This window comes from Carassius carassius, chromosome 25 (genome assembly GCF_963082965.1).
Source record: "Carassius carassius chromosome 25, fCarCar2.1, whole genome shotgun sequence".
NCBI classification, from domain to species: Eukaryota; Metazoa; Chordata; class Actinopteri; order Cypriniformes; family Cyprinidae; genus Carassius; species Carassius carassius.
Genome location: NC_081779.1, coordinates 5546207 through 5569098, shown reverse-complemented (window position 1 = coordinate 5569098; position 22892 = coordinate 5546207). Strand labels below are relative to the sequence as shown.

The 22892-nt window shown below is 37.8% G+C and overlaps 1 protein-coding gene across 3 annotated transcripts in view; it reads right to left on the bottom strand.

Moving 5' to 3' along the window:
* Nucleotides 1-1109: 1109 nt before the first annotated feature.
* The window catches only part of LOC132103982 (KH domain-containing, RNA-binding, signal transduction-associated protein 3-like), a 149563-nt gene continuing 127780 nt past the window's right edge, over nucleotides 1110-22892 (bottom strand). Inside the window, exons 8-11 of one of the 3 annotated variants that reach the window (XR_009423496.1) lie at nucleotides 14307-14365; nucleotides 7941-8062; nucleotides 5449-5509; nucleotides 1110-1665 (exon numbers count right to left, since the gene is read on the bottom strand). Coding sequence is in view for 1 of the 3 variants with exons in the window: in XM_059509113.1 (XP_059365096.1) it covers nucleotides 7971-8062; nucleotides 14307-14365 (151 nt within the window). In the remaining 2 variants the exon portion in view is untranslated. Of the gene's footprint in view, nucleotides 1666-4788; nucleotides 5045-5448; nucleotides 5510-7484; nucleotides 8063-14306; nucleotides 14366-22892 lie in introns of those variants that run through there. The other 2 variants (XR_009423497.1, XM_059509113.1) reach the window with 2 other exon arrangements.

Genomic DNA, 22892 nt, shown 5'->3' with positions numbered 1-22892 from the left:
GGATGTTACAGATATGAGTGCTCTTGGCATGTGGATGTGTATAAATCTCAGATTCACTTTTCAATGTTTCATGAGACCACATAAAACCATTAACAGGTTGAGAGGTGTACACATCTACTATATCTGTTTCAGAGGTAGTGAAGAACATCCACACTGATCAATGGAAACCAGAGGATGAGTAAAATGAGCCTGTGTTTATGGTGATACATGAACATGCAGTAAAACATGTATAGATCCCCCATGTGATCATCACCAACAACTCTTAAGTGAACCTGATCAATATGATCTTCATAGAGTGTACAGTATATGTTTCATATGGGCATTCATCTCAAAACGAACTAAAGAAAAAACAGATTCCTAAATGATTCAATATTTGAAGAATGATTCTTAGGATGCAGATACTATTACAACAAGGATAGTACTGTTAATATTAATAAAATTATTTGGAATACATAATGTGTATAAAATAATGATATTATGATGATTCTATGAATATATCCTTCAATAAGCCAGATGCTGAGGGGGTAAAAAAAAAAAAACCTAGGTTGATCTTGGTCACTTAGTTTCTATTTGTATTTAAGTACCACTCCATTTACCATTATATTACCAAATTATATGTATATATATTTTATAAAAAGATAAAAAATAATAAAAATATCTACATAAAAAAGGTTTAAGGGTTTAAAAAATAAATAAAAAATAAATATAATAAAATTATTAAAATAAAAGAAAGGTTTTATTACAGTTTTATACAAGTGAAATGTATTATATATATAATATCAAAAATAATTGTAATATCTCAATAAAATACAAAATTATAATAAAATAAATAAAAGAGCAATTTTATTACAGTTTTATTAAAATGACTTTCAAACAAAATGTAGCTAAAAAGCCACAAAAAAAACATAATATGAAAACATATTATATATATATATATATATAATAGGCAAATGAATAGATAATGTATACATTTTAACAACCAACATGACTGGACTCACAAAAAAACCTGATCCCTGTTAAATTTGACATAATGAGCGGAGGTTAAGCCAGATGCTGAGATGAGAAGTTCCTTTATTAGGATGAATTCATTCAATCCATATCATGCATTCTATCTATATCATGTTCATTTGTGTGTGATATATGTAGTATTCATATTTAATTCGCCTTTCCCACTCACATCACCTACTGTCTTTCTTACTCTGGCTCCTGTGAGAAGAGTAAAACCCCTGTCTTAATGTGTAAGCACATGACACATGCCCCCATTACCCATAAGTCTGTGTGCAGACAGAACTGAGTTCACCCTCAGTGCAGCCTGCTGCAAAATGCATGTAGGAGCCTATATAGCACATCTGAGGCAGCTGTGAAAGCAGCATTTCCCCAGCACGTCTCCCCTGAGGACCGCAGAGAGAAGGGTGGACTGCTCGTCTGCCCGTCATTGGCACATCAACGCTCTTAGTGTGGTGCCTTGTGACCTCGCAGAGGTTCAGAAGCCTTCTCCAGAAAGTTCCAGTAGAAATGGAGTCTTCCCTGTGGAGAAGCATGCTCCACTGTGGGCCACAAGGGACTTTTTAAGTGTGCTCATTGTGTTTTTCTGGTTGAGCACAAGCTCTCTACGATGGCAACCATGCAGTAGTCTTCAAAATCAGAAGATGTGGACAAACCTGCCTAAAACAGAGAGAAAAATATAAAAAAAACATCAAAGTTAATTCATACAAACACCATGAAATGGCAATACCCTCAAAACTCTAAAAACCAATACGTTGATCTGAAAAGCCTATAATGTAACATCATGAAATGGGGTCTGCAGATCACTGGGGGTCCGTCTCAGGGGTCCACAATATTATGTACTTCACTCACTTTTCCAGCAGCCTAGAAACCATTCAGATTAAAAAATATAAAGTTAATTTCAAACAAGATGTAGCTGAAACAGACTGATACATGGCTTGTACAGAAGCACATACCACTGAGTAACACCCTCAGAGTTCATTGTAGCCTGGTCTTGAAAAAGGTATATAATGATAAAAATCTATTTCTGTCTGGAGAAAATATCTTGGTGTATGCTAGTATGCTATCAAAAAGAGCCTAGGTATTATCTTGTATGATTTTTGTTTGCTCATTTCTTGACCAGTATATAATCTGGAAAAACCAATTCATGCAGCAGTTTCTCTGGTCTATCTTCTGTTATATGGAGATAAACACTGTTGTTTCATCAATTCTCTAGCATGCTATATTAATAGTGGTCTGAACAAAACAGTTCTCAGTTCAAACAAAGTTTGAGAAAACCTTGAAAAATTACAACAAAACTACTGATAAAAAAGTTATTTGCTGAAACTCAGATGCTCTGAAGTACCTTACATTTAGACAAAAGGAATAAACAGAAGACGTGCGGCTTTTCTGTTCAGTTTGTTCACATATGCATCCACCAATCAATGTCAGATGCATCCACATTTGCATAGGTTAATTCATGGAGTAGTGCATCCCAAATCATCGTCTGTTAAAAATACATATGAAGACATATGCATAGCAATATGTAGGCTAACTGGGGGCAGGTTGTCGTGGCAGAGGGTGGCACTCAGAGCAATAATCAGCACAGACAGCAGTCATTCTGATATGATTACTCTAACTGTCTCTCTCTCTCATCTCTTTATCCTCTCGTGCCGTGGAAGCTGTTGTTTGACAGTCGCTTAGGGAAAGCATGTCTGCTCTCTCGAGGCAGGGATTTAACAGGAGATGCACTTAATAGAACTCTTGCTTTCCTCATCACTGTTAGACAACTTCAGTTATTTTACACATTAAATCCCTCATTTGTGTTCAAATGTCTAATAATATTACAATAATAATAGCAAACACCTAGAGAGTATTTCAAGGGGCGGAATGAGTGTTTGTGGTCCTTGAACAATAGATTAAGCTAGATATTCCTGCCAAGGAGTGTCTTAACTTGTTGTAAGGGTTTTTACATAGATCTGTTTCAAAACCCAGTACAGAAAGATTCCAAACAACATCAGAATTATTATTATTTTTTTCTTAAATATATATTTTTAATGAATCTATTTTAATTTATTTAAATCTTAAATAAATATATAAATAAAATAAAACTCTCTCTCTCTCTCTCTGTGTCTCTCTCTCTTCTCTCTCTATCATTTATTTTAAATGCAGTTCTTTTCCTTTTTGTATTAATTTAAGTTAAAATAATAGCTTAAACTGATGCTTTTAAAAAAGCATTTTAATAATAATAAAAATCTACATATTCTAATTAAATTATTCTAATTTGGTTATTTGGTTTAATGAAATGAACATCATATCAACTAAAACAAGCAACAAATAATAACTAATCTGCAAGATAAAAATATTAAAAAACATTAAAATGTAAAAAATAACAAATAAATAGTTTCATAAAAATGCAGCTGAAACAGCCTACAAAAAACTAAATACTAGAATAATGAAATATTAAAAAATTATTTAAAATTTGTAATATGTAATATATTTGTAATATTGTAATTAGAAAAAAAAATATTACATTTAATTTCTAAAGAGATGTAACAGACTGATAGACAGCTTATATATATATATATATATGATATATGACACACTGAATAACACCCTCAGAGTCCATGAAAGACCTTTTTCTTTTTGGAGAATATATGTTGGGTTTAAATGTATATCTGTATGTATGTGGCATGATGCTGCTATTGTGTTGGAGCGAGGAGACCAAGGAGGTAAGAGTCTTTATTTATCCAAGGAACACACACATAGCAGTGGATAGACAAACAATATCAGATGCAGGACTCAGGAAACACAGGTCTTAAATACACATAGAATGTAATGGGACACACCTGACATTGATAATTAATCAAAAGTCGGGGGAGCAAAACAAGACACGGAACACAGGACAGTCCTTGGTGGTGACATTACGCCCCCTGTCCAGAAGGCGCAACCTCAGACCACATAACATCAAGGGGTGGGCGGGTGGGTGTACCGGATCCGGGTCCCATGGTTGAGCAGGCAGCTTGGGGAGCCATGGCAGAGCACGCAGACTAGGGAGCCATGGCGGAGCAAGGAACTCAGGAGCCCTTGGTGGAGCAGACAGTTCAGGAGGCCATGGCGGAGCAGACAGTTCAGGAGGTCATGGTGTAGCAGGCAGCTCAGGGGGCCATGGCGGAGTAGGGAACTCAGGGGCCCATGGTGGAGCAGACAGTTCAGGAGGTCATGGTGTAGCAGGCAGCTCAGGGGGCCATGGCGGAGTAGGGAACACAGGGGCCCATGGTGGAGCAGACAGTTCAGCAGGCCTGACATCGGAACGACCTCTACGGACGGATCCCACCCCCTCCCCCCAAAAATTATCCTTGGGGAGAATATCAGCCCTTAGGCCCTCCGTGGACCTGACTCAAGAATTGTGGCCCTGGACCTGGGCTTGACTTGGGGACTGGAGCCCTCCTTGGGCTGGACGTGGAAACTGGAGCCCTTCTTGGGCTGGATGTGGGGACTGGAGCTCTTCTTGGGTTGGATGTGGGGACTGGAACCCACTCTGGGCTTAACTTGGGAACAGGAGCCCTCACTGGGCTGGCCAGGGTAACAGGGACTGGAGTCCACACTGACACTGGTGAGGACTCAGGGGCTGGAGCCCACAGTCTCTTCCTCTGCATTTTCCTTTTTAGAGCAGAGGTAAAGGATACTGCTGTCAGCTGAGGGCTTGAATGCAGTGGTTGGCAGGCTTGTCATCAAAGTGGCCAGTGGGCTTAAGAAATGCCGTGGTTGGCGGCCTTGACCGAGGAACAGCCAGAGGGTTTGACACCGGAGCGGCTGGAGGGATTGACTTCGGAACAGCTGGCGAGCTTGACGGCGATCTGTTTCTGGATCAGGGTCGGACGCTCTAAAGACACTGGAGGATCACTTTCCTCCAGCTTAGTCCTGTGGTATCTGGAAGGTCAACAGGGCAGTAGTAATTTGCCCCAATCTAGAACAGTGAGTTGACAGTGGCGTCATCTTACTCCATAGTAGAGGCGAGCCCACAGAAATCCCGGGCGAACTCTATGAAGGGGAGATCCTAGCAGGGAACAGATGAACAATACCAGACGCAGGACTCAGGAAACACAGGGCTTAAATTCACATAGAACATGATGGGACACACCTGAAATCAATGAACAATTAAAACATGGGAGAATCTGGGTAATGGGGAGCACATGGGGAGCAAAACAAGACACGGAACACAGGACAGTCCTTGGACGTGAAAGTATGTATGAATTTAACTAGCAGTCCTTTTTATTTTTATTAATTTAACAGTTTAAATAATAGCCAATTGTATGATTTAATATTTTATTTTTTCAGATTTTTTTCAAATGTTTTATTAACTTATTTTGTTAAATTAACAGTTTAAATAATAGCTAAATATTAAAATATAATTTCATGCTATAATTTGCTACAGTGTGTATGTATAAACATCAAGCTCACCTTAACAAATCTGAGAAGAGCATCAGTATCATTTCATGGCTTTAAGCCCAGTTATTGCAATCTGAAAAAGAAAAGAGTAACATTAAAACTGAAAGTGTATTGCTAAAAAAAAGGACACCAATAAACACAAGTTTACCACAAATCTGCAATGGTTTCCAAAGCATATAGTAAGACAATATTAAACATTCATTTATTTAAAGCTATAGCACATAGAAAAATATATATATATATATATCATTTTATCTCTATTAATAATTGGTGATAATAATGATTTGTTAAAGCAATATTACATCTATTTATTGATCTTTTTTTTTTTTTTTACAATTTTACTTCTAATTTAAGTGCCTCAGCAAAACTTAAGCCAAGAACAGCTTTAAATGAACAGGTTTGTTTTTGTTTTATCTAGTTTAAGGGCTAGTTTAGATGAGATTAGATTGTGACTTGGGTTGTTTACCTTGTGGAATGAAGGCCTGTAAATACAGCTACCACCATCCTCATCAGCTCTGAGGTCAGCTGGGGTCATTTAGAGGTCATGTGGGGGCGGGCTGTTTAGTGGACTATAGAGACGGTCATGTGACCAGAAGGGGGAAGAAAGAGCAAAAACAGCAAGCAGAAATCCCCAAAAAGAACCAAGTTCAAAAAGCCACCGCTTACATTATTAAATCTATATGACAATATGTTGAATTACTTTCCATGTACAACAGTACCATATCTGTAAAGTCGAGCAAAGTTGTCATTTATATGATTAAAGATATATTAGGGGATAATTAACTCCTGTGAGGAAGTTGCTTTCATATGCTTTATCACAGAAGAGTCTTCTGTTTTCAAGAAGAAGGAATTCTAACAGATAATAAGGTAAGTTTATAATTGCAAATTTTATTTCAAGCTTCCGGGTACGGTATATTAAAAAATAAACTTAATTTTTGCCGGTTGCAATTAAATTTAATTCTACTGTCAAAATAGTTATACACATCAGATTAATTTTTGAAAGTAGTTCTAGTAGTTTATGGTTTATTTTCACTTTTATGTGGGCTTAAAGCACTTGTTCCTCCCATTTTTTTCTTCTTATCATTAGATACTCTACACTACACATTTTGATAATAATACACAGCAGGTGTTAGTTTAAATTATGTAGTTTTACCAGAGTAAACAAGGACAAAATTTGCTCTGAAACACAATGATATTTTTTCTTTCAAAAAGTTTATTTTTTAATCAACTGAGATGAGAATTAAAGGGCTTACACAAGCTTACAAAGATTATAACTCTTAACAGAAATGTATTAAACAGCCACAACCAGTAACACAATCATTTTCATTACTATCACTTTTAAAACTTCAGCATACATTTGATTAGACTTTAAATAGTTTTAAACAGTACCAGTTCAACTTTAGTCAACAGTATTTGGTTTAGAAATGACCAGTAACACTTTGCTGTGCACTTAAAATGCATTACAATAAGTTTTAATGGAAATATATGGTGCCAAAAAACACTGAATTCCCCGTAAATGTCTATGACTATCACAAGCGGTTTAGTCTTTTCTGTTTTTAAATGCTCTGTTGCTATTTGTAACCCATCTGCTTTACATAATATACCAAGGGAAAGCCAACATTAGTGGTGTATAAAGGCTAATATGGGCTATAATACATTAGAATTGCACAGTAAAGTGTGCAGGAGTAACTTGTAGGTGTCATATACTTGAAGGATTCTCTCATACTACATCAACAAAAATTGTGAAACTGAATTGTGAATTGTTGTCAGTCAGATTAATTGCCCAAAACTTTCCATTTTGTCTCTCCTTAAAAGGTCTAAAAGTACTGTAGATCTCTCACTAGAAGAAAACACCTATTACCAAAGAGCTCTTTAAAGGGTTTAAACGCTTAACACAAAAAGACAAGACTATGCAAGCTTTTCTCATTGCAATTGAAACTGCACACACACACACACACACACACACACACACACACACACATATATATATATATATATATATATATATATATATATATATATATAATTTTTTTTTATCACAACATGCTCCTATAAGCCCTTTAACGCTGAAGAACTTTCCATTTAGAAAAGAGAAAGGAAGGAAAACAACATGTGCACTAAGATTTTCTTTGACTTTCTTCTCTAGTTAAAGGTAAAATTTACAAGGGACACATTGAAGCTGATCACCCATCAAAAAAAAAGTAGCTACAAAAACTGACCTGCTAATTCTAAACACTGTACACCCCATGTAACTCCACCCCTAATCGCTAGTGCCCGCCTCCATCCCACATAAGTAAGTCTATTTGAATTCTGATTGGTTCTATGATTTAAACTACATAATCCAGTGATCCGTAATATCCTTTTATGGGAGTCGTCCATGTTACAACAGAATCAGTTCCACAGAAATTTAATTTTACCCATTGACTTCTTCGACTTTCTATTTTTGTCATTTTGGTTGATTTTATTTGCAAAAAAGGAAATAGAGTCCATAGAAAATCCATTACTTGGGAGGGCACATGAAGGACTGTAGCAGGTCAGAATCGGGAGTACGGCTGCTCTCTGAACACTCCTTTGCTTTTCCTTGCTGGTGGCGCCTTGTTGCGGTTGTTTGTCCATTCCTCCGGGCCTGAAGAGGGAGACAAAGAGCAGAGGTAAGAAAGGTCATTAGCTGTTTAGGTCTTGGTTAGAATGCTTAAATATGTTTGTGTGATGGTTGTATACATTGCATGGTCAACAGTAATTTGAATGGAACTCGATGTGAGAAAAAGCTTTACAGAATAATCAAGACTTTGAAAGGAGGTGGAAATATTACAATTTAAGTGTCACATTTTGGTGGCATGTGGAAAAATGGTAAAAAAAAAACCTGTCAACAATATGCTCAGATCATATTTTACCCCAAAATAGAAATGAAAAATACTCTGAATCATGAACATTTTTATTTAAAAATAAATAAAATGCAAAAAATATATATATGATCAGGGAACTACACTAACCTTTTCCACTGGTGGCACTTGCGCGACTAACTTTTTCAGTTACTGGCGCAAAACATGATTTGGTCTCACAAATTGTTTATAGTAAGCCACTCTGGATAATAATGAAACTGTATTGCATACAGCTTTTTATTTAATTTGCCATCTTTTAAACAACATGCCTTCTTGTTTTATTTCTTACAGTACACACAGTGCATTGCTCCGTTTTGGTACCTTAACCCAGGGCCGCAGCTGGGGTTAGAGGGGCCCTGTTGCAGGTTGTACAGTGGTCCCTGTTTGAAATGGTTTAATATTTACTTTATGTTCGTTCTATTTATTTATTTGTGCTATTTACACAATGTTTACTTTTTTAAGTTTGTAGGTGTCCAGAAACTAATTTAAAATAGCACTGCATAGTCTTCACTGTAAAATAAAATACAGAGTCAAACCAAAATGTATTCAGACAGCTTCAACATTTCTCACATTATCACAGTTTATTTGTCTTATTTTATAAATTGGTAATGAAATATGACAAGAACAAGAGTTAAACTGTGTCAGAACAAATTCATCTTGATAATGTCAGATAACTTTGATATAAAGATATGTAATGGAATCAACCAAAACTTCAGACAACTGTCAGTATGACAATATTTACACAACTATCCATACTTTGTTGAACAATTACCAAGCAAGCAATGCTTAATTTTGTTCAGTCTGTGGTGTGAAAAGGTTGCATTAGCAATTAAAGAAAGAAACACTAGAGAGGGTAAAGGCTGCCTTGTCTCCAAAAATTTGATTCATGAGGGTCATTGTGGCCTCCGTGAAGGTATCCGGAGGAGCAGGGAATGGGGGACTCCTGCCGGCTGCCCAAAACCGGAGGAGCTGTCGCCGTCCACCGGGCGGCGGAGGGGTGTCGTGCCGTCAGCCGAGGGCCGTCCAGTGCCACCACCAGGCACCGCGGAGGAGATCGCCCAGCCGGTGGAGGGCCGAGCAGCAGTGTGTCTGGGAACCGGAATTTTTTCTTTGGATAAGGGAGACAAGGGGATCTGCCAATAGCCCTTTGTTAAGTCCAATGTCGAATAAAAGCGAGCCGTGCCTAGCCGATCAAGCAACTCGTCAACCCGCGCCATTGGATACGCGTCGAATTTCAACACAGCATTCACCTTGAGATAATCCACACAGAACCGGACGGAGCCGTCCGTTTTCGGAACTAAAACTATCGGGCTCGCTCCAGTTTTATATCCTTCCATTTCCTACGTGGGACTCGAGACCGGCAGTGGGTCGCAGGTGTCACTGATTTCCCAATCATTGCCGGCCTCCCTCCTTGTTCCCACGTCCCTCGGCCCCGCCCCACTCGCCACATACCCCCATCGCCCCTCGCAGGGCGGGGGGTCCCCGTGAGCGGTCCCCCCCGGAGGGAGGGGGGGGGAGTAGAGCGCAGTCTCGAGGGTACCCCCCGGAAGGATATAAAACCGGAGCGACGACAGTGAAGGAGGAGAGAGGACCAGGCCTGGGCTTTTAGTTGTGTTTTGGTTTTATTTTGTGCGCATCAGTCGTCCGTGAGGGGCTGATGCGCTGTTTTGTTTATTTTGTGATTATTAAAGTTTCATTTGATTGTCCGCCGGTTCCCGCCTCCTTCTTCCCGATGATTATGAAGGTTTTATCATTACAGTCATAAAAGCCATCTGTTCTGGACACCTGTTTGTACACCCCCCCCCCCCCACCCCTCCCTGTACAGCCCAGTGACCTAAATATGAACATATAACCTAAGAAGGAATTTCGGTGGGAGGGAAAATGTGTTGGGATCTATGTGCTTTTTAAACTCTGAAAAGGGTGAAATCATGAAAATGGTATAAGGGAAGATTTTATTTTATCTTATTTAGTAAAAAATATAATACATTATATTTGATTTTTGGTTTGACTGTGGATAAATTCTTGTTAAAACTACAAAGTAATTCAGTCAAGAGCAGTGAGTGATTTACTTCCATTTCCATACATTAAAGACACTGACAGCAGAGCTAGTAAATTAGGTGCAGTCACTTTAAGAGACAATGCATCCATTATAATGATACACATCCGATTTCTTTCTCAACTCTTTACTTTCACTTAAGACATAACCACAGACTTTTCGAACACACTTTCCAAGACAGGTATTTTTACATATTTGTATGTATTTGTCGGTAAAAAAGCAAGAAGACTTTGAGACGCGTCTCTGCATAAGGCCTGAACACCAAAACACCGCGGTGCTGAATTAAGCCCTTTCGCATCTTTTTCTGTTTGTTTAAACTGCGATTTGTATTTGTTCGTTCAGGTGAAGGAAGACGCGAACGTCCTGAAGGAGAGCTCGGTTCAGTGTTGCTGTCCGTGAGACGCGGCTCTCTCGTGCGCACCGAACAGAGCACGCGAGTAACAGTTCAGCTTTCCCGCATCGCAGGGGTGAAGCCAACTAGATGTGTTGAATGCTTAGAGCACGTTATAAAACGTATTTTTAAAATACACATTTCTGTTTTAATAAATGCTCATAGTAAATCATAGCATATTGCCTAAAACATAAGGTAGGTACAAAAATAACCAGTGATACATTTGCGACCTCAAATAAATTGGGTCGCAATGTCATTACAAAAGGTCACATATGCGACCATTTTGGTCGCAGTGTAGTTCCCTGGTGATATACATTTTTAAGTATTAAGTATTAAATAATTGCAATACTTGTTAATTTACATATATGTCGCATTTCAACAAAAAAATTTATAAATAAATAAATTACACACACACACACATTAATATATATATATATATAAAAATACATATATATATTAAGGCTGGGCAAGTTAATGCGTTATTACCTCGTTAACTCATTAATTGATTAACAGCGACAATTATTTTATAGCGCGTCAACGCAGTTTTTTTATTATTATGAAAGTCAATTGCTCACTGGCTCTGAATACACATACATACAGACAAATCATGGGTCAAAGGAGGGGATGCTCCCGATCAAATTATTTAGACTGTAAGGATCAAAGAACCTGAGATACTTTGATCTCCTGAGAAACAGTCAATACAAACATACATGGGCATCTTCGAGACACCAGACTAAGCATCAACATTCACAAACCATTGTCCACTGTTATATGGGAAGTCGTGGCCTAATGGTTAGAGAGTCGGACTCCCAATCGAAAGGTTGTGAGTTCGAGTCCCGGGCCGGCAGGAATTGTGGGTGGGGGGAGTGCATGTACAGTTCTCTCTCCACCTTCAATAACACGACTTAGGTGCCCTTGAGCAAGGCATCGAACCCCCAACTGCTCCCCGGGCGCCGCAGCACTGCTCTGGGTGTGTGTTCACAGTGTGTGTGTGTGTGTGTGTGTGTGTGTGTGTGTGTGTGTGTGTGTTCACTGCTCTGTGTGTGTGCACTTCGGATGGGTTAAATGCAGAGCACAAATTCTGAGTATGGGTCACCATACTTGGCTGAATGTCCTTTCACTTTCAACTTTATAAGATGGAAATAGGAAGTTTCCGATAGCATGTGAAGACAGCAGAGAAGCGCTCTCGCTCAACACAGTGGAGTGAATCATTTTGTTAACTTTGTGGTTTATTATTTTGATTCGTATGGGACGTGGTAACAAGTCCCTCTTACAATATATTGCTTTACAGATCTATCTGTATATATAACTGAACCGCACTGTTGCCCACCTCTTCCAACCGAGCCAGGGACTGCAAAACAGAACGATCACACTAGTCAAACAAACCAGGATTTGGGTGTCAAACGTGCTCCGGCATGGTTAAGATTGCCTAGTGTGAGCACACCCTAATTAATCCTGCACACGCGAGCCTCTACCCGCCCATCAAGTGTTGTCCTGTGCTGAACTCTGCTGCGCTGGGTCCCGCGAACATGAAGGTCTCTAATAGGAAGGTGTCTGTTATAAAGTTATGATCGAGGCTCAGGACTCTGAGCATAACTTGTTTTTCTATAACAAATTATAAAATATTTTCTATAAAAACGTTCATGTACTGGCAGTGACAAATGTCTTGTTATTTTTTGGCTGAAATGTGACCTTGAGAGAGTTTCTGTGAGATTTACCATGTGTATAAACAGGAATATACTTAACAACATCAATCTTTACAATAACAAAGCCCAAGAGTCATGACAACATTCAGTATCTTCCTCTCCAAACTCATGGCACCTCTAATAATTTAGCCCAACTAATACTGACAATCAGACAGAAACATCCCCAAACCATCCTGCCTTTGTCCTTCACCTCAGAAAGAACAAAACAACTCTAATTGCAGCAGAGGATCAAATAGCCACTTGAAAGGGGTTTAGTAGAGTGCCCTCGAGCAAGAGGTTACCGCCGTCATTAGCGTAACAGCAGAACTCATTCATGAGTGTCCGTGTCGATGAACGAGAGCAGCTTTTGTGTGATCTTGCTCTTTTTCAGCTCTTCTTAGGGACAGGAAGGCACAAAGGCCGTTGCTCTTAAGTCACTAGTTTTTCAGGCCGGGAGCCATTGCCAATAATCTTTAATTAGAGAGCTGTCAATCTCAGGATAGCTTGCATTAGTTTCAAGAAAAGTGTTCACGCGCACTGTCCTTGCATTTAGAAAGAACAAGGATGTGTATCAGCTGGATAATAGGGAGATCTCCTTTGAACTGTTAAGCCATCTAAACGTTGTACCACCTGGAAAAGTGTTAAGTTGAGTGTTATGGATTGCTTATGTGTGTGCGAGTGTAGAGCTGTGTGTTTCAAATATGGTCGCGAAGTGACAAATGATTTGAAAGTGACATGAAGGAAATGTGAAAGACTAAGAGAAAGGGTAAAGTCACTTTTAAGATGCAATTACTTTCCTTTTCTTTATCAGTTCTATAATTTAATGTGCTGTCATGTCTAAACATGCTGTCACTCCCTTGTGCTTTATTATATTTATTATTGGAATCTGATAACATAAGCCCTGCCGAAAAATATTGATTTTTCTAAGGGATGAAACTTTTTGACCCCATGTAAGAAAAATAACAAGATAATAATTAATATTTTCATAATCATAATAATTATAATTAGTAATATAATAATATTTAATAATGTATTATATAATAAAATACACATTCTAAATACAATAAACAATAACTAGTATTAAAATAATCATTCACTAATTTTTATGTGACCTTCATGCAACAAAAACTTCAGGACATAAAAGAGACCTAAAGAAATTTGTAAACTGAAAGTTTTAAAACTATGTTCTGAACAAAACTAGCTTTTGATTCTGTTACAAATCTCTTTTTATAAATAATGCAATCGTAAACAGGCACACAAATCCTTACTTCAGGGAAACTGCACACAAATGCATCTGTACATACGCACTAAAAGCACACACACATTACCATTCTAGCTGCAGAGAATTACTATGGCACATCTTATCGTTTTTGCTGGGACAATGAGCTTACAACAGCTACATCAGTAATTTCAGAGCAATGATATTCTTCTCCATATATCTCTGCCATATGTATGCTATTCTGTACCTACAGTGTTCGTAACTGCAAACTTGTTTGCCTTTCACCAAATGTGTATCCAACAGCATTTTGTTTCTTTTGCTGCATCCAAAGCCGTCTCCTTTCAACATTCATTGTAAATGCCTGTTCATGTAAATACAATTCTGTTCTATAGACACTGTAACCAAAAGCCTTGCATTGCCAGCAGTATTTATAACAAGAGCTGTACAGCAGGAGCTGTGTGTGCTTTGGGCAAAAGTCAGACTCAAAGTTTGAGCACTAACTGGAAGTATTATAAAATAGACAGTGTATTGCTTCACTGCAAAATGAAAATCAAGCAAAACAGGCTGTCGATCTACTGCAATAATTCCACATGATTATAACACTTTACTGACAAAAAAAATAAAAATAAAATCTTACCGTAAGAGTCATATGATTCTCCACTGATACCATGGCTGTATTCATAATAATCATCTGAGCTGTGAGAAGAAATGAGAGACAGATATTAAGAACAGTTTTCTTAAAATATATAAATTACAGGGTATATATGATTTCGCATATACAGAAATATAATTTAAAAATGTTTTAAAAAATGTATTAAAAATTAGATAGCAATGCTCTGTGATTGGCTGTAAATATGATAAATTTTAATGATCCATTTTCCCTAAAAAAAAAAAAACTCCAGTTGCTACTCTGTGTTTGTATGTGCATTTATATATAGACAGATATAAAAGGTGATGAGAGTTCAAGGCATGTGCTTACTTGACATTGTCTGCTCCCTATTTAAATTGACAAAGCAACATCTCAGAAGCAACATGAAGCAGAGTAACCCATCAGAGAAGCTATTTTCAAAGCAGATTTGCAGTGCGCCTTCCTTTCATTCCTTCATCTCAGAAGTTTTGCTCCTGGGTCTGTTCCCTTTCTGCCTCAAAATTGAGTTTTTTTTCCCCCATAGGCCCTCAGCTGAGCTGTCCAGTGTCAATCACAACTGACTGCTAACCATATCCCAATGTTCATGCTCCCATAATTCCCCTGGCTTCAGTAAGGATGGCACCATGAGAAATAGAAGCCTTGCTAAAAAATAAAAAGACACTCACCAGTTTTCTCAGCTTCTACTGCTGAGGATTCTTTTTTAGAATCTATGTCAGCTTCCTTAATTTTCATAGCTCCTGCTCTCAATTTCATAATAACTCCTTTCAGTGTCTCCCATTAATATGGCAGCCCTCTGCTGCGTAATCAGTCCCACTACAGTTATATAATGAACACAAATATTTTTTAAACTATTTACACTGTTCTCAATAATATAAAAGGTCTCTAACATTGTTTTTGTGCCACTGCCTTGGCAAAACACGTCAATCAAACTAAAATTTAAATAGTGGTATGGTGTAGTGCACTTATCAAAATGCAAAAGGTTTGGATTTAATTCAATTTAAAATCATTAACGATTTAAGAGTATTTAGTCCGTTGTCTCCCTTCATTCCTATCATACTATAACCCCTCCCCCATTCCAATTATGACCACATAACTCTTCCTTTTCAATCAATCACAATGTAATAACTCCTCTCCCTTTTTTCATTTCTACTATCATAACTCCTATCAAAACTTCTCCTTTTCAGTCAATCATAAAACCATAGTTCCTCCCCCATTTAATCATATTATTAAAACTACATCCCTTATTCTGATCATAATACTATAACTCCTCCCATCATTCACAGCAGACACCCATACATACAACAATCTAGCGTAAGTGGCTGAAAAAGGAGTGTCTTGGATTTCCATAAGTTGTCATGCAGAGAGAAAATGCCATGTCAAAGCTCACGCAGAGGTTCCTATCACCAGCCCGCTGTTACTGCTAGTTTCACACTTAAAATGTGTCTGCACACCAGGGAGAAGAAGATAGGATGAGAAAGAGAGAGAGGGTTGCGCTGGATTGCAGTGTGGAGACCAACAATCCCCGTCACTATTCCCACACACAAGCTCAGGAAGCCAGTGAAAGCCGGGAGAAGGCTTCCTATCAAATGTGTGAGGAAATTCCCCATTTCCACTGCGCGTGAAGGTGAAATTGAAGAGACCTAAAGCTCTTGTGTTCAGTAATGCATCAGTCAACTTCACAACCTGCTGCCAGAGGCATCTCTCCCTGCGTGTTTCACACCATAAAGAACCTCTTCTCCTCAATCTGAACACCAGACCTCGTTAGACATCTTTAATTTCTTCCCTGACACATCGTCAATATTCATTCTTCCCTTAATTCGGCCCTCTGCCTCTCCTCCAGTGCAGAGTTTGTTCTGTTCTACTCAATTACCCTGTTCGGCTCACTCAAGTCAAGGTAGAGCGTTAGCAGAAATGATGCATACAAGTCACACACAGTCCAATTCCCTCCAATTAGCAACACACACGTGTAAACACTGCAAACATGCTGTCGAATGAACTACAATCACCCAGAGGTACATTTCACTCCTCAGAGGAGACTTAATGGCGTTATCAGGTATGCTGTGTTGAAGTATTAACTTCAAGTATCAGGAATGCTTTGGAAAAATATAAAGACTGACATGAAACAACATTTAACATGCATTACAAGAGTACAGAGGTGTCCTACTTTATTAGCTACACTCGTTCAACAGCTTATTAACACAAAAACCTAGTAAGCCCATCACAATGAAGCAACTTAACGCATTTAGGCATGTAGAGAGAGTCAAGATGAGCATCAGAATGGGGAAGAAAGGTAATTTTAGTGACTTTGAATGTGGAATGTTTAGAGTTTAGAGAAAATGGTCTGAAAAAGAGAAAAACAGTTAACATTAGTTCTGTGGCCGTAAATGTCTTGTTTATGCCAGAGGTCAGAGGAGAATGGCCATACTGGTTCCAGCTGATAGAACTCAAATAAACACACAACCAACATATGCGGAAGAGCGTCTCTGACATATCGAACCTTGAAGCAGATGGGCTACAGCAGCAGAAGACCATGCCAAGAAATAGATCCACTGAAATTGGACAACAGAAGATTGGAAAAAGGTTGCCTGGTCTTGATGAGCTTGATTTCTGCCGTGACTTTTGGATGGTAGGGTCACAATTTGTCATGAACAACATGAAAGCATGGATCCACCCTGCCTCATATCAACAGTTCAGGCTACTGCTGGTAATGCTCAGCCTACCTGAGTAGTGTTGCCGACCATTTCCAACTCTTCATAACCACAGTGTACCCAACTTGGATACTTCCAGTAGGATAATGTGACATATCACAAAGCTCAAATGATCTCAAGCTGCTTTCTTGAACATGATAATGAGTTCACTGTACTGAAGTGATCTCCACAGTCAGCAGATCTCAATCCAATAAAGCAGCTTTGAGATGTGGTGGAATGGAAGATTCTCATCATAGTTTGGCATCCATCAAATCTGCAGTATTTGTGTGATGCTATCATGTCAATATGGTCTGAAATCTCTGAGGAATGTTTCCAGCGCCTTCACTGAATCTATGCCATGAATAATTAAGGCAGTTCTGAAGGCAAGATATATTATGTACTTGATGTTATCTCTCTCACACACTCAGCCATGCTAAGCCAGCTCTCATTGACGCAGTACTAACACTCAGTGTGTATCTGATGTTCTCTAAACAGATTATATACCAGATTGGCTTGTTTAAACATCTGGCATCAGGTTTTTACTATGGCGTACAGAAACACTTCAGTCTCTCAGTGACTGCTTATATGTGGTAACTTATATGAGTAACTCTGTCACAGAGATCTATCAACCATGAGGTACCACACAGGTGCTTGCTGGAAGTTTTACTACAGGTATCCATAAAATTACAGCAGTACTCTGCTGGAAAATCTACTTGAACTTTGGATGCTCACCTTTGAATTCTCAAACGATTCATTCAAAGCTGTTCTAAAATTCAGTCTTTATAAACCCCTTCTTTCTGTGAGCCTACTCTGCTCCGATGGCCCAGTCGGCTGTGTTTGTTCTACCGCTTACAGCATTTGTCGGAAACGATACGCGCATTGCCATAGTTCCGTAAATTGAGCTCTAGATAGAAAATATAAATATCTATTATGTATCAAATTTTCAGTTCGTGATTCGGTGGAGCAGCTGGTCCAAATCAACTGGGTACTGAGCAATCTTTCAAGAGCAAGTGTTTTATGAATCCCACATTAAACTGTAAAATGATGGGAACACACACACACACACACACAAAGATTGGGGTTTAACTGCTGTGGTACAGTGAAAAAAAATGCATTTTAACCACTGATTCTTTGCAGCCTCACATTTTTGGAAGAGAAAATAAAATGTATTTACTTTCACAGCGTAGGACACAGCGTCTTTTCGACATGAACAAGCTACAGTGTTTCAGGGCAGGTCAAGATTTTCACGGCTGGCCAATGTAGAACATAGGAGGGCATTATGCAAATGTGTTACCTGTGACATGTAGCCATCATGGAAGTGGGATTTCGAATTACTTGCGATTCTTTTTTTTTGGGAGACAATAACTTTATTTATCGTGCACTTTTGGGTTTACAACTTTGCAGATTGTTTACATTCCTATACAACTACATCACACACTGCATGAAAGGCAATATTTGAAATGGAATAATAGGGGTACTTTCATTTTGATATTCTGACTGCGGTGATGGAGCTGACATTAACAAAACATGATGATCATGTTCTTCAGCATTAATGATTCAAAGTACATCTTGAGATTTACAGAATAAGTGCAGAATTTTAAAAACTAAATTGTAATTTTATATAATTATTCTTTATTTTAAATACAAAAGTAAAATAAAAAAAATACAATATTATTATTTTTTTAACAATATTTAAAATAAATTTATAAATCTAATTCTAGGCACAATTCTATGACGGCCCTCGTTGACTTGACATTCATAAGAGGGCCATGCTCTCTCTCTCTCTCTCTCTCTCTCTTGTGTGGTTAAACAGATGGTGGGGTTAAATCTGAATGATGTACTACATGTCCCAGGTGATCTCTGTGTTTCCTCCTTCTCTCGTCTTGTTTTCACAGCTGGTAAGTCAGCAGTGGAGCGTCTGTAAAGAGTCTCGCTGGTCTAATCTACTCTGAGTTTCTTATCACTAATCACTAATTACTGCCTCATTCTCTCGTTCACTCCCGCTCAAAGACAAAGAGTTCAGAAGAGGTTTAGAGGGCAAAAAGGTGAATAAACATCACACAGCTCTAATTCTGTTTTCCATACATGGGTAACAAAGTTTCCTTAAAGGGACCAATTCAGCACAGAATTTAAATTGGACACTACTTTAAGCAAACACGCATGTACAGCATGCATGTTTTATCACAGTTGACCATTAAGGTTGCTCATTTAAGATGCGACTGAAAAAATAAAGTGGAAAACCACAAGCCCATTGTCCTCTATTGAGCATTTTGCACCAATTCAAAGCTGAATTTCCAGGGCATTCAGTCTATATTTATTATGTCTAACGTTTCCCATTTTTATGGTGTCCTAATATAAAAGGGAAAATGCAATTTTCTAGACCCCAACATAAGCATAATATCCTGTTGGTCATACATTACTGTATGTCTCTGTCTATTCAAACAAGCTGCAGGCAAAATTGTGGTCTGCAAATGCTTGTGACTTTGCGACAGACACCGAAGAGATTTCACTGTGTTCTTTTGTAATATGTAAATGAATCTAAATTTAGCTTGCGACAGTCTTCTTGTTTCACTAACAGAACTGAACAGAACCAAAGGTTCACAGAGACGGAAAATGGAGACGAGAACAAACCCACCAAACCTCTAAAATAGAGTCAAAACAAGTTAAAAATATCAGCACATCTGTCTAAGGCAGTTCAGAGAAAGTGGAACAGAGGACAAAATGTGTGAGTAAAGGATGAGAGAGAAAGACAGGTGTAGAGGAGAGAGAAAGCTGCCAAAGTCTGACGCTTTGAACGGAGGAGTAATTGATCGTGATAATCGCGACCTGCAGAGATGTGAGCTGAACTCTGTAATGTTCCTCTTCATCAGGTGTGGAACAGCTTATTTCTATACTTACAGAATCAAAAGAATAGGAAAATAAATAAATAAATAGCAGAGTCAAGATCTAGATTTCTGGACTGAGTACTGAGAATTTCAATTTACTAGTAATTTTAGTTATTTCAAATTATATATATATATATATATATATATATATATATATATATATATACATATACATATATATATATATATATATATAAAGAACAAAAAGACTATTAGTTGTATTGTGGAAGAGAACTGCTATTCAAAAACATTCATTAAATGCTGAGAGTCATGCTGTGTTTAATGAGGTGAGTCTTAAAATTTCAGCTGAAAGTTCATTGGTGGCTTCCATTACATTAACTGTCAAGTGACACTTGCAAATGAAAAATGAAAGACAATTCCAAAAATGATATAGAAAATAATTTATTCATTTATAATGTGATTGCTGTGACTGAACATTAATTAAATAATATAATTCATTTAATTTAAAATAATTCAATAATAATAATAATAATAATAATAATACAATTTATCAAAGTGATTGCTTTATATTAATTTAATAATACATTTCTTTTTCATTGCAAGAATGCAGACTGAATCTTTTAAGATCAGCAGAACAACCCAGACCCCTGCAGATCTAGAATGAGGCACAGCAACATCCTATCAGAGCCAGACCAAACCCATAAAAAACCCACAAAGATCCACAATAATGCTCAAATCCTACCAGAACTAAAAGAAAACTGTAAAGAAATCACAAAGATCCATAACAATCGTAGACCACTACCAGAAACAAACCAGAACCCTGACAGATCTACATCAATGTCCACATTAATTCCTTCCATCATGTTATCAGTAGAATGAATGTAACATTTATTATTATTATTATTTGTGCAAATTCAAACTAGATGCCTGCCAATTTAAATTAAAACTAAAGTTGAATGAAAAAGTTGCACTTAACATTGCACTAAAATGTATTCAAAATTCACTTAAATGTACAGGCACTGTAAAGATCTGAAAATAAAACTGCATCACTGATAGACAAAACTTTTCAAGTTCTCAAACTCACAAAACGGTAAATAAAAACACAATTATAGGCCTGTGCTGATAATCTTAAAGTGGTCCAATACTTGCCTACTGTAGATGCTATTACTACAGAAATAATCTAATAAAAGGATAAGTTTGCAAACATCCATTATTCAATTCAGTTTATTTGTACAGCACATACTGTTCCAAAGCAGCTAACAAAGAACAGTGGCTTTGCAAAGCCCTCAGAGATCAAGCCAAAGGCGACAGGGGCAAGGAAAAACTCCCAATCAATCAATCAATCAATCTCCTAAGAGGGAATTTCTAATCAGTTGTGACTATAATTGCTCTTTTCCCCTCTAAATCTAAACTCTCAGAGTTGAGTCTCCTGAAGCAGTGCTAACCTTTGAAAAGCAGTAGCCTCAGAACTCACCGCACTGACATTTTCTGAAACAAACTGCTCTGCCGAGGCCAATAGCTGCTATGACATTAAGTGGGTGTGTGTGTGTGTGTGTGTGTGTTATGTGGGCCATATGGTGCTCTATAGCACTTTGAAGAAGGTGACGAGCAGTTTAAATGCTGTCAGATGCACTCACGCACCCCTGAGCACTTCCGCAGGGAGCGTGACCGCACACGCGTATAGTATCTAGACTACAACATTAGAAGGTGACACCTGGGAGAATCACACAGCTAAGGTTTTTTTTTTTTTTTTTTTTTACGAAAAACTCATAACTTTTGACCTCTGACCCTTTCAGTGCTCCTGTGAAATAAACCTTCACCTCCGTGAACATTCCCCCACCATGCTCTCCCCTTCTGTTCACACAGGTAACATAGCCTATTTTTTAGCATCGAAATGCCATGAGAACCGACATATTTGACAGATTTCATGTCATGACACTTTGAAAAAAAATGTTTTTAGGTTACACAATTATTTGCATTATGATGTGAAAACTTACAGTTGAAATTGAAACCTAAACAATATGGTTTTGACGTCAGGTGAGTCTCCTGATTCATTTACAGCTTTTATACAATTGACAAGCATTGCTTTCCATCAATTCATGCATCCTCAGGGAATCAAACCCATGACCTTGGCATTGCTAGCATTAGGCTCATTGGCATAACATTACGTCAATGTAATTTAAAAAGCAGCTTTTTATTGCTTTGATTTTAAATCAAGAATTTTTTTAATGCTTTTTTTTCAACTGATGGCAATTATCAAATAGATTATGACTCATGGAAGCATGTGGACCTCTGAAAGTCACTGTCAGGTGAGACTAAATGATGCAAGAACATTATCCAGCCTCCAGCACATTATTATAGATCATTAAATACACCTATAGATTATATAAAATTCACAGACTTTATACATTCACTGAGATTTATCTTAAATGAGATCTGGCCTGCTGTGTCTACTATATAGTTTTATTTAAGTAGATGGAGGATAAAACATCTCTGGATCACCACATATTCTATGATTAAAAGAAAAGCTGGTTTACATGTCCCTGGATTACATATTATGATCAAAGAGGCTTCAGGACGAGGCATGAGGAAATCTACCAGAGCTCAGTAACACACAGACAATGTTTTATGAATCAAAGAACATAAAAACCTGCCGCATAATGAAGTACATGCAGGCTCCCCAAAATACTCCTCCTTAAATAAAAAAAGCGAATCAGTTTGACTATCACAAGCTCCTAAAACAGCATTCCAGTTCAGGAAGAATCTGTTGACTGACATGGAAACAGAAAAGTATAGGTTTAGCGGTGTGATGAAGTCCAGCTGATGATTACTGTGACATGTCTTCGCTATCACAAATCCAGCATCATGTTCACACTGCAAGCCAAGTGCCAAGAGCCAATTCCCATTTTCTGCTGAAATTGTTATTTTTTTTGTGAAGGAAATTGTTTGTGTGACGTTTAAAATGTGATCCATATTTAAAATGGTGGTCTAAACAGACACAGATGAAATTCTCAGTATGCAGAGTTTAAATCATATTAAAT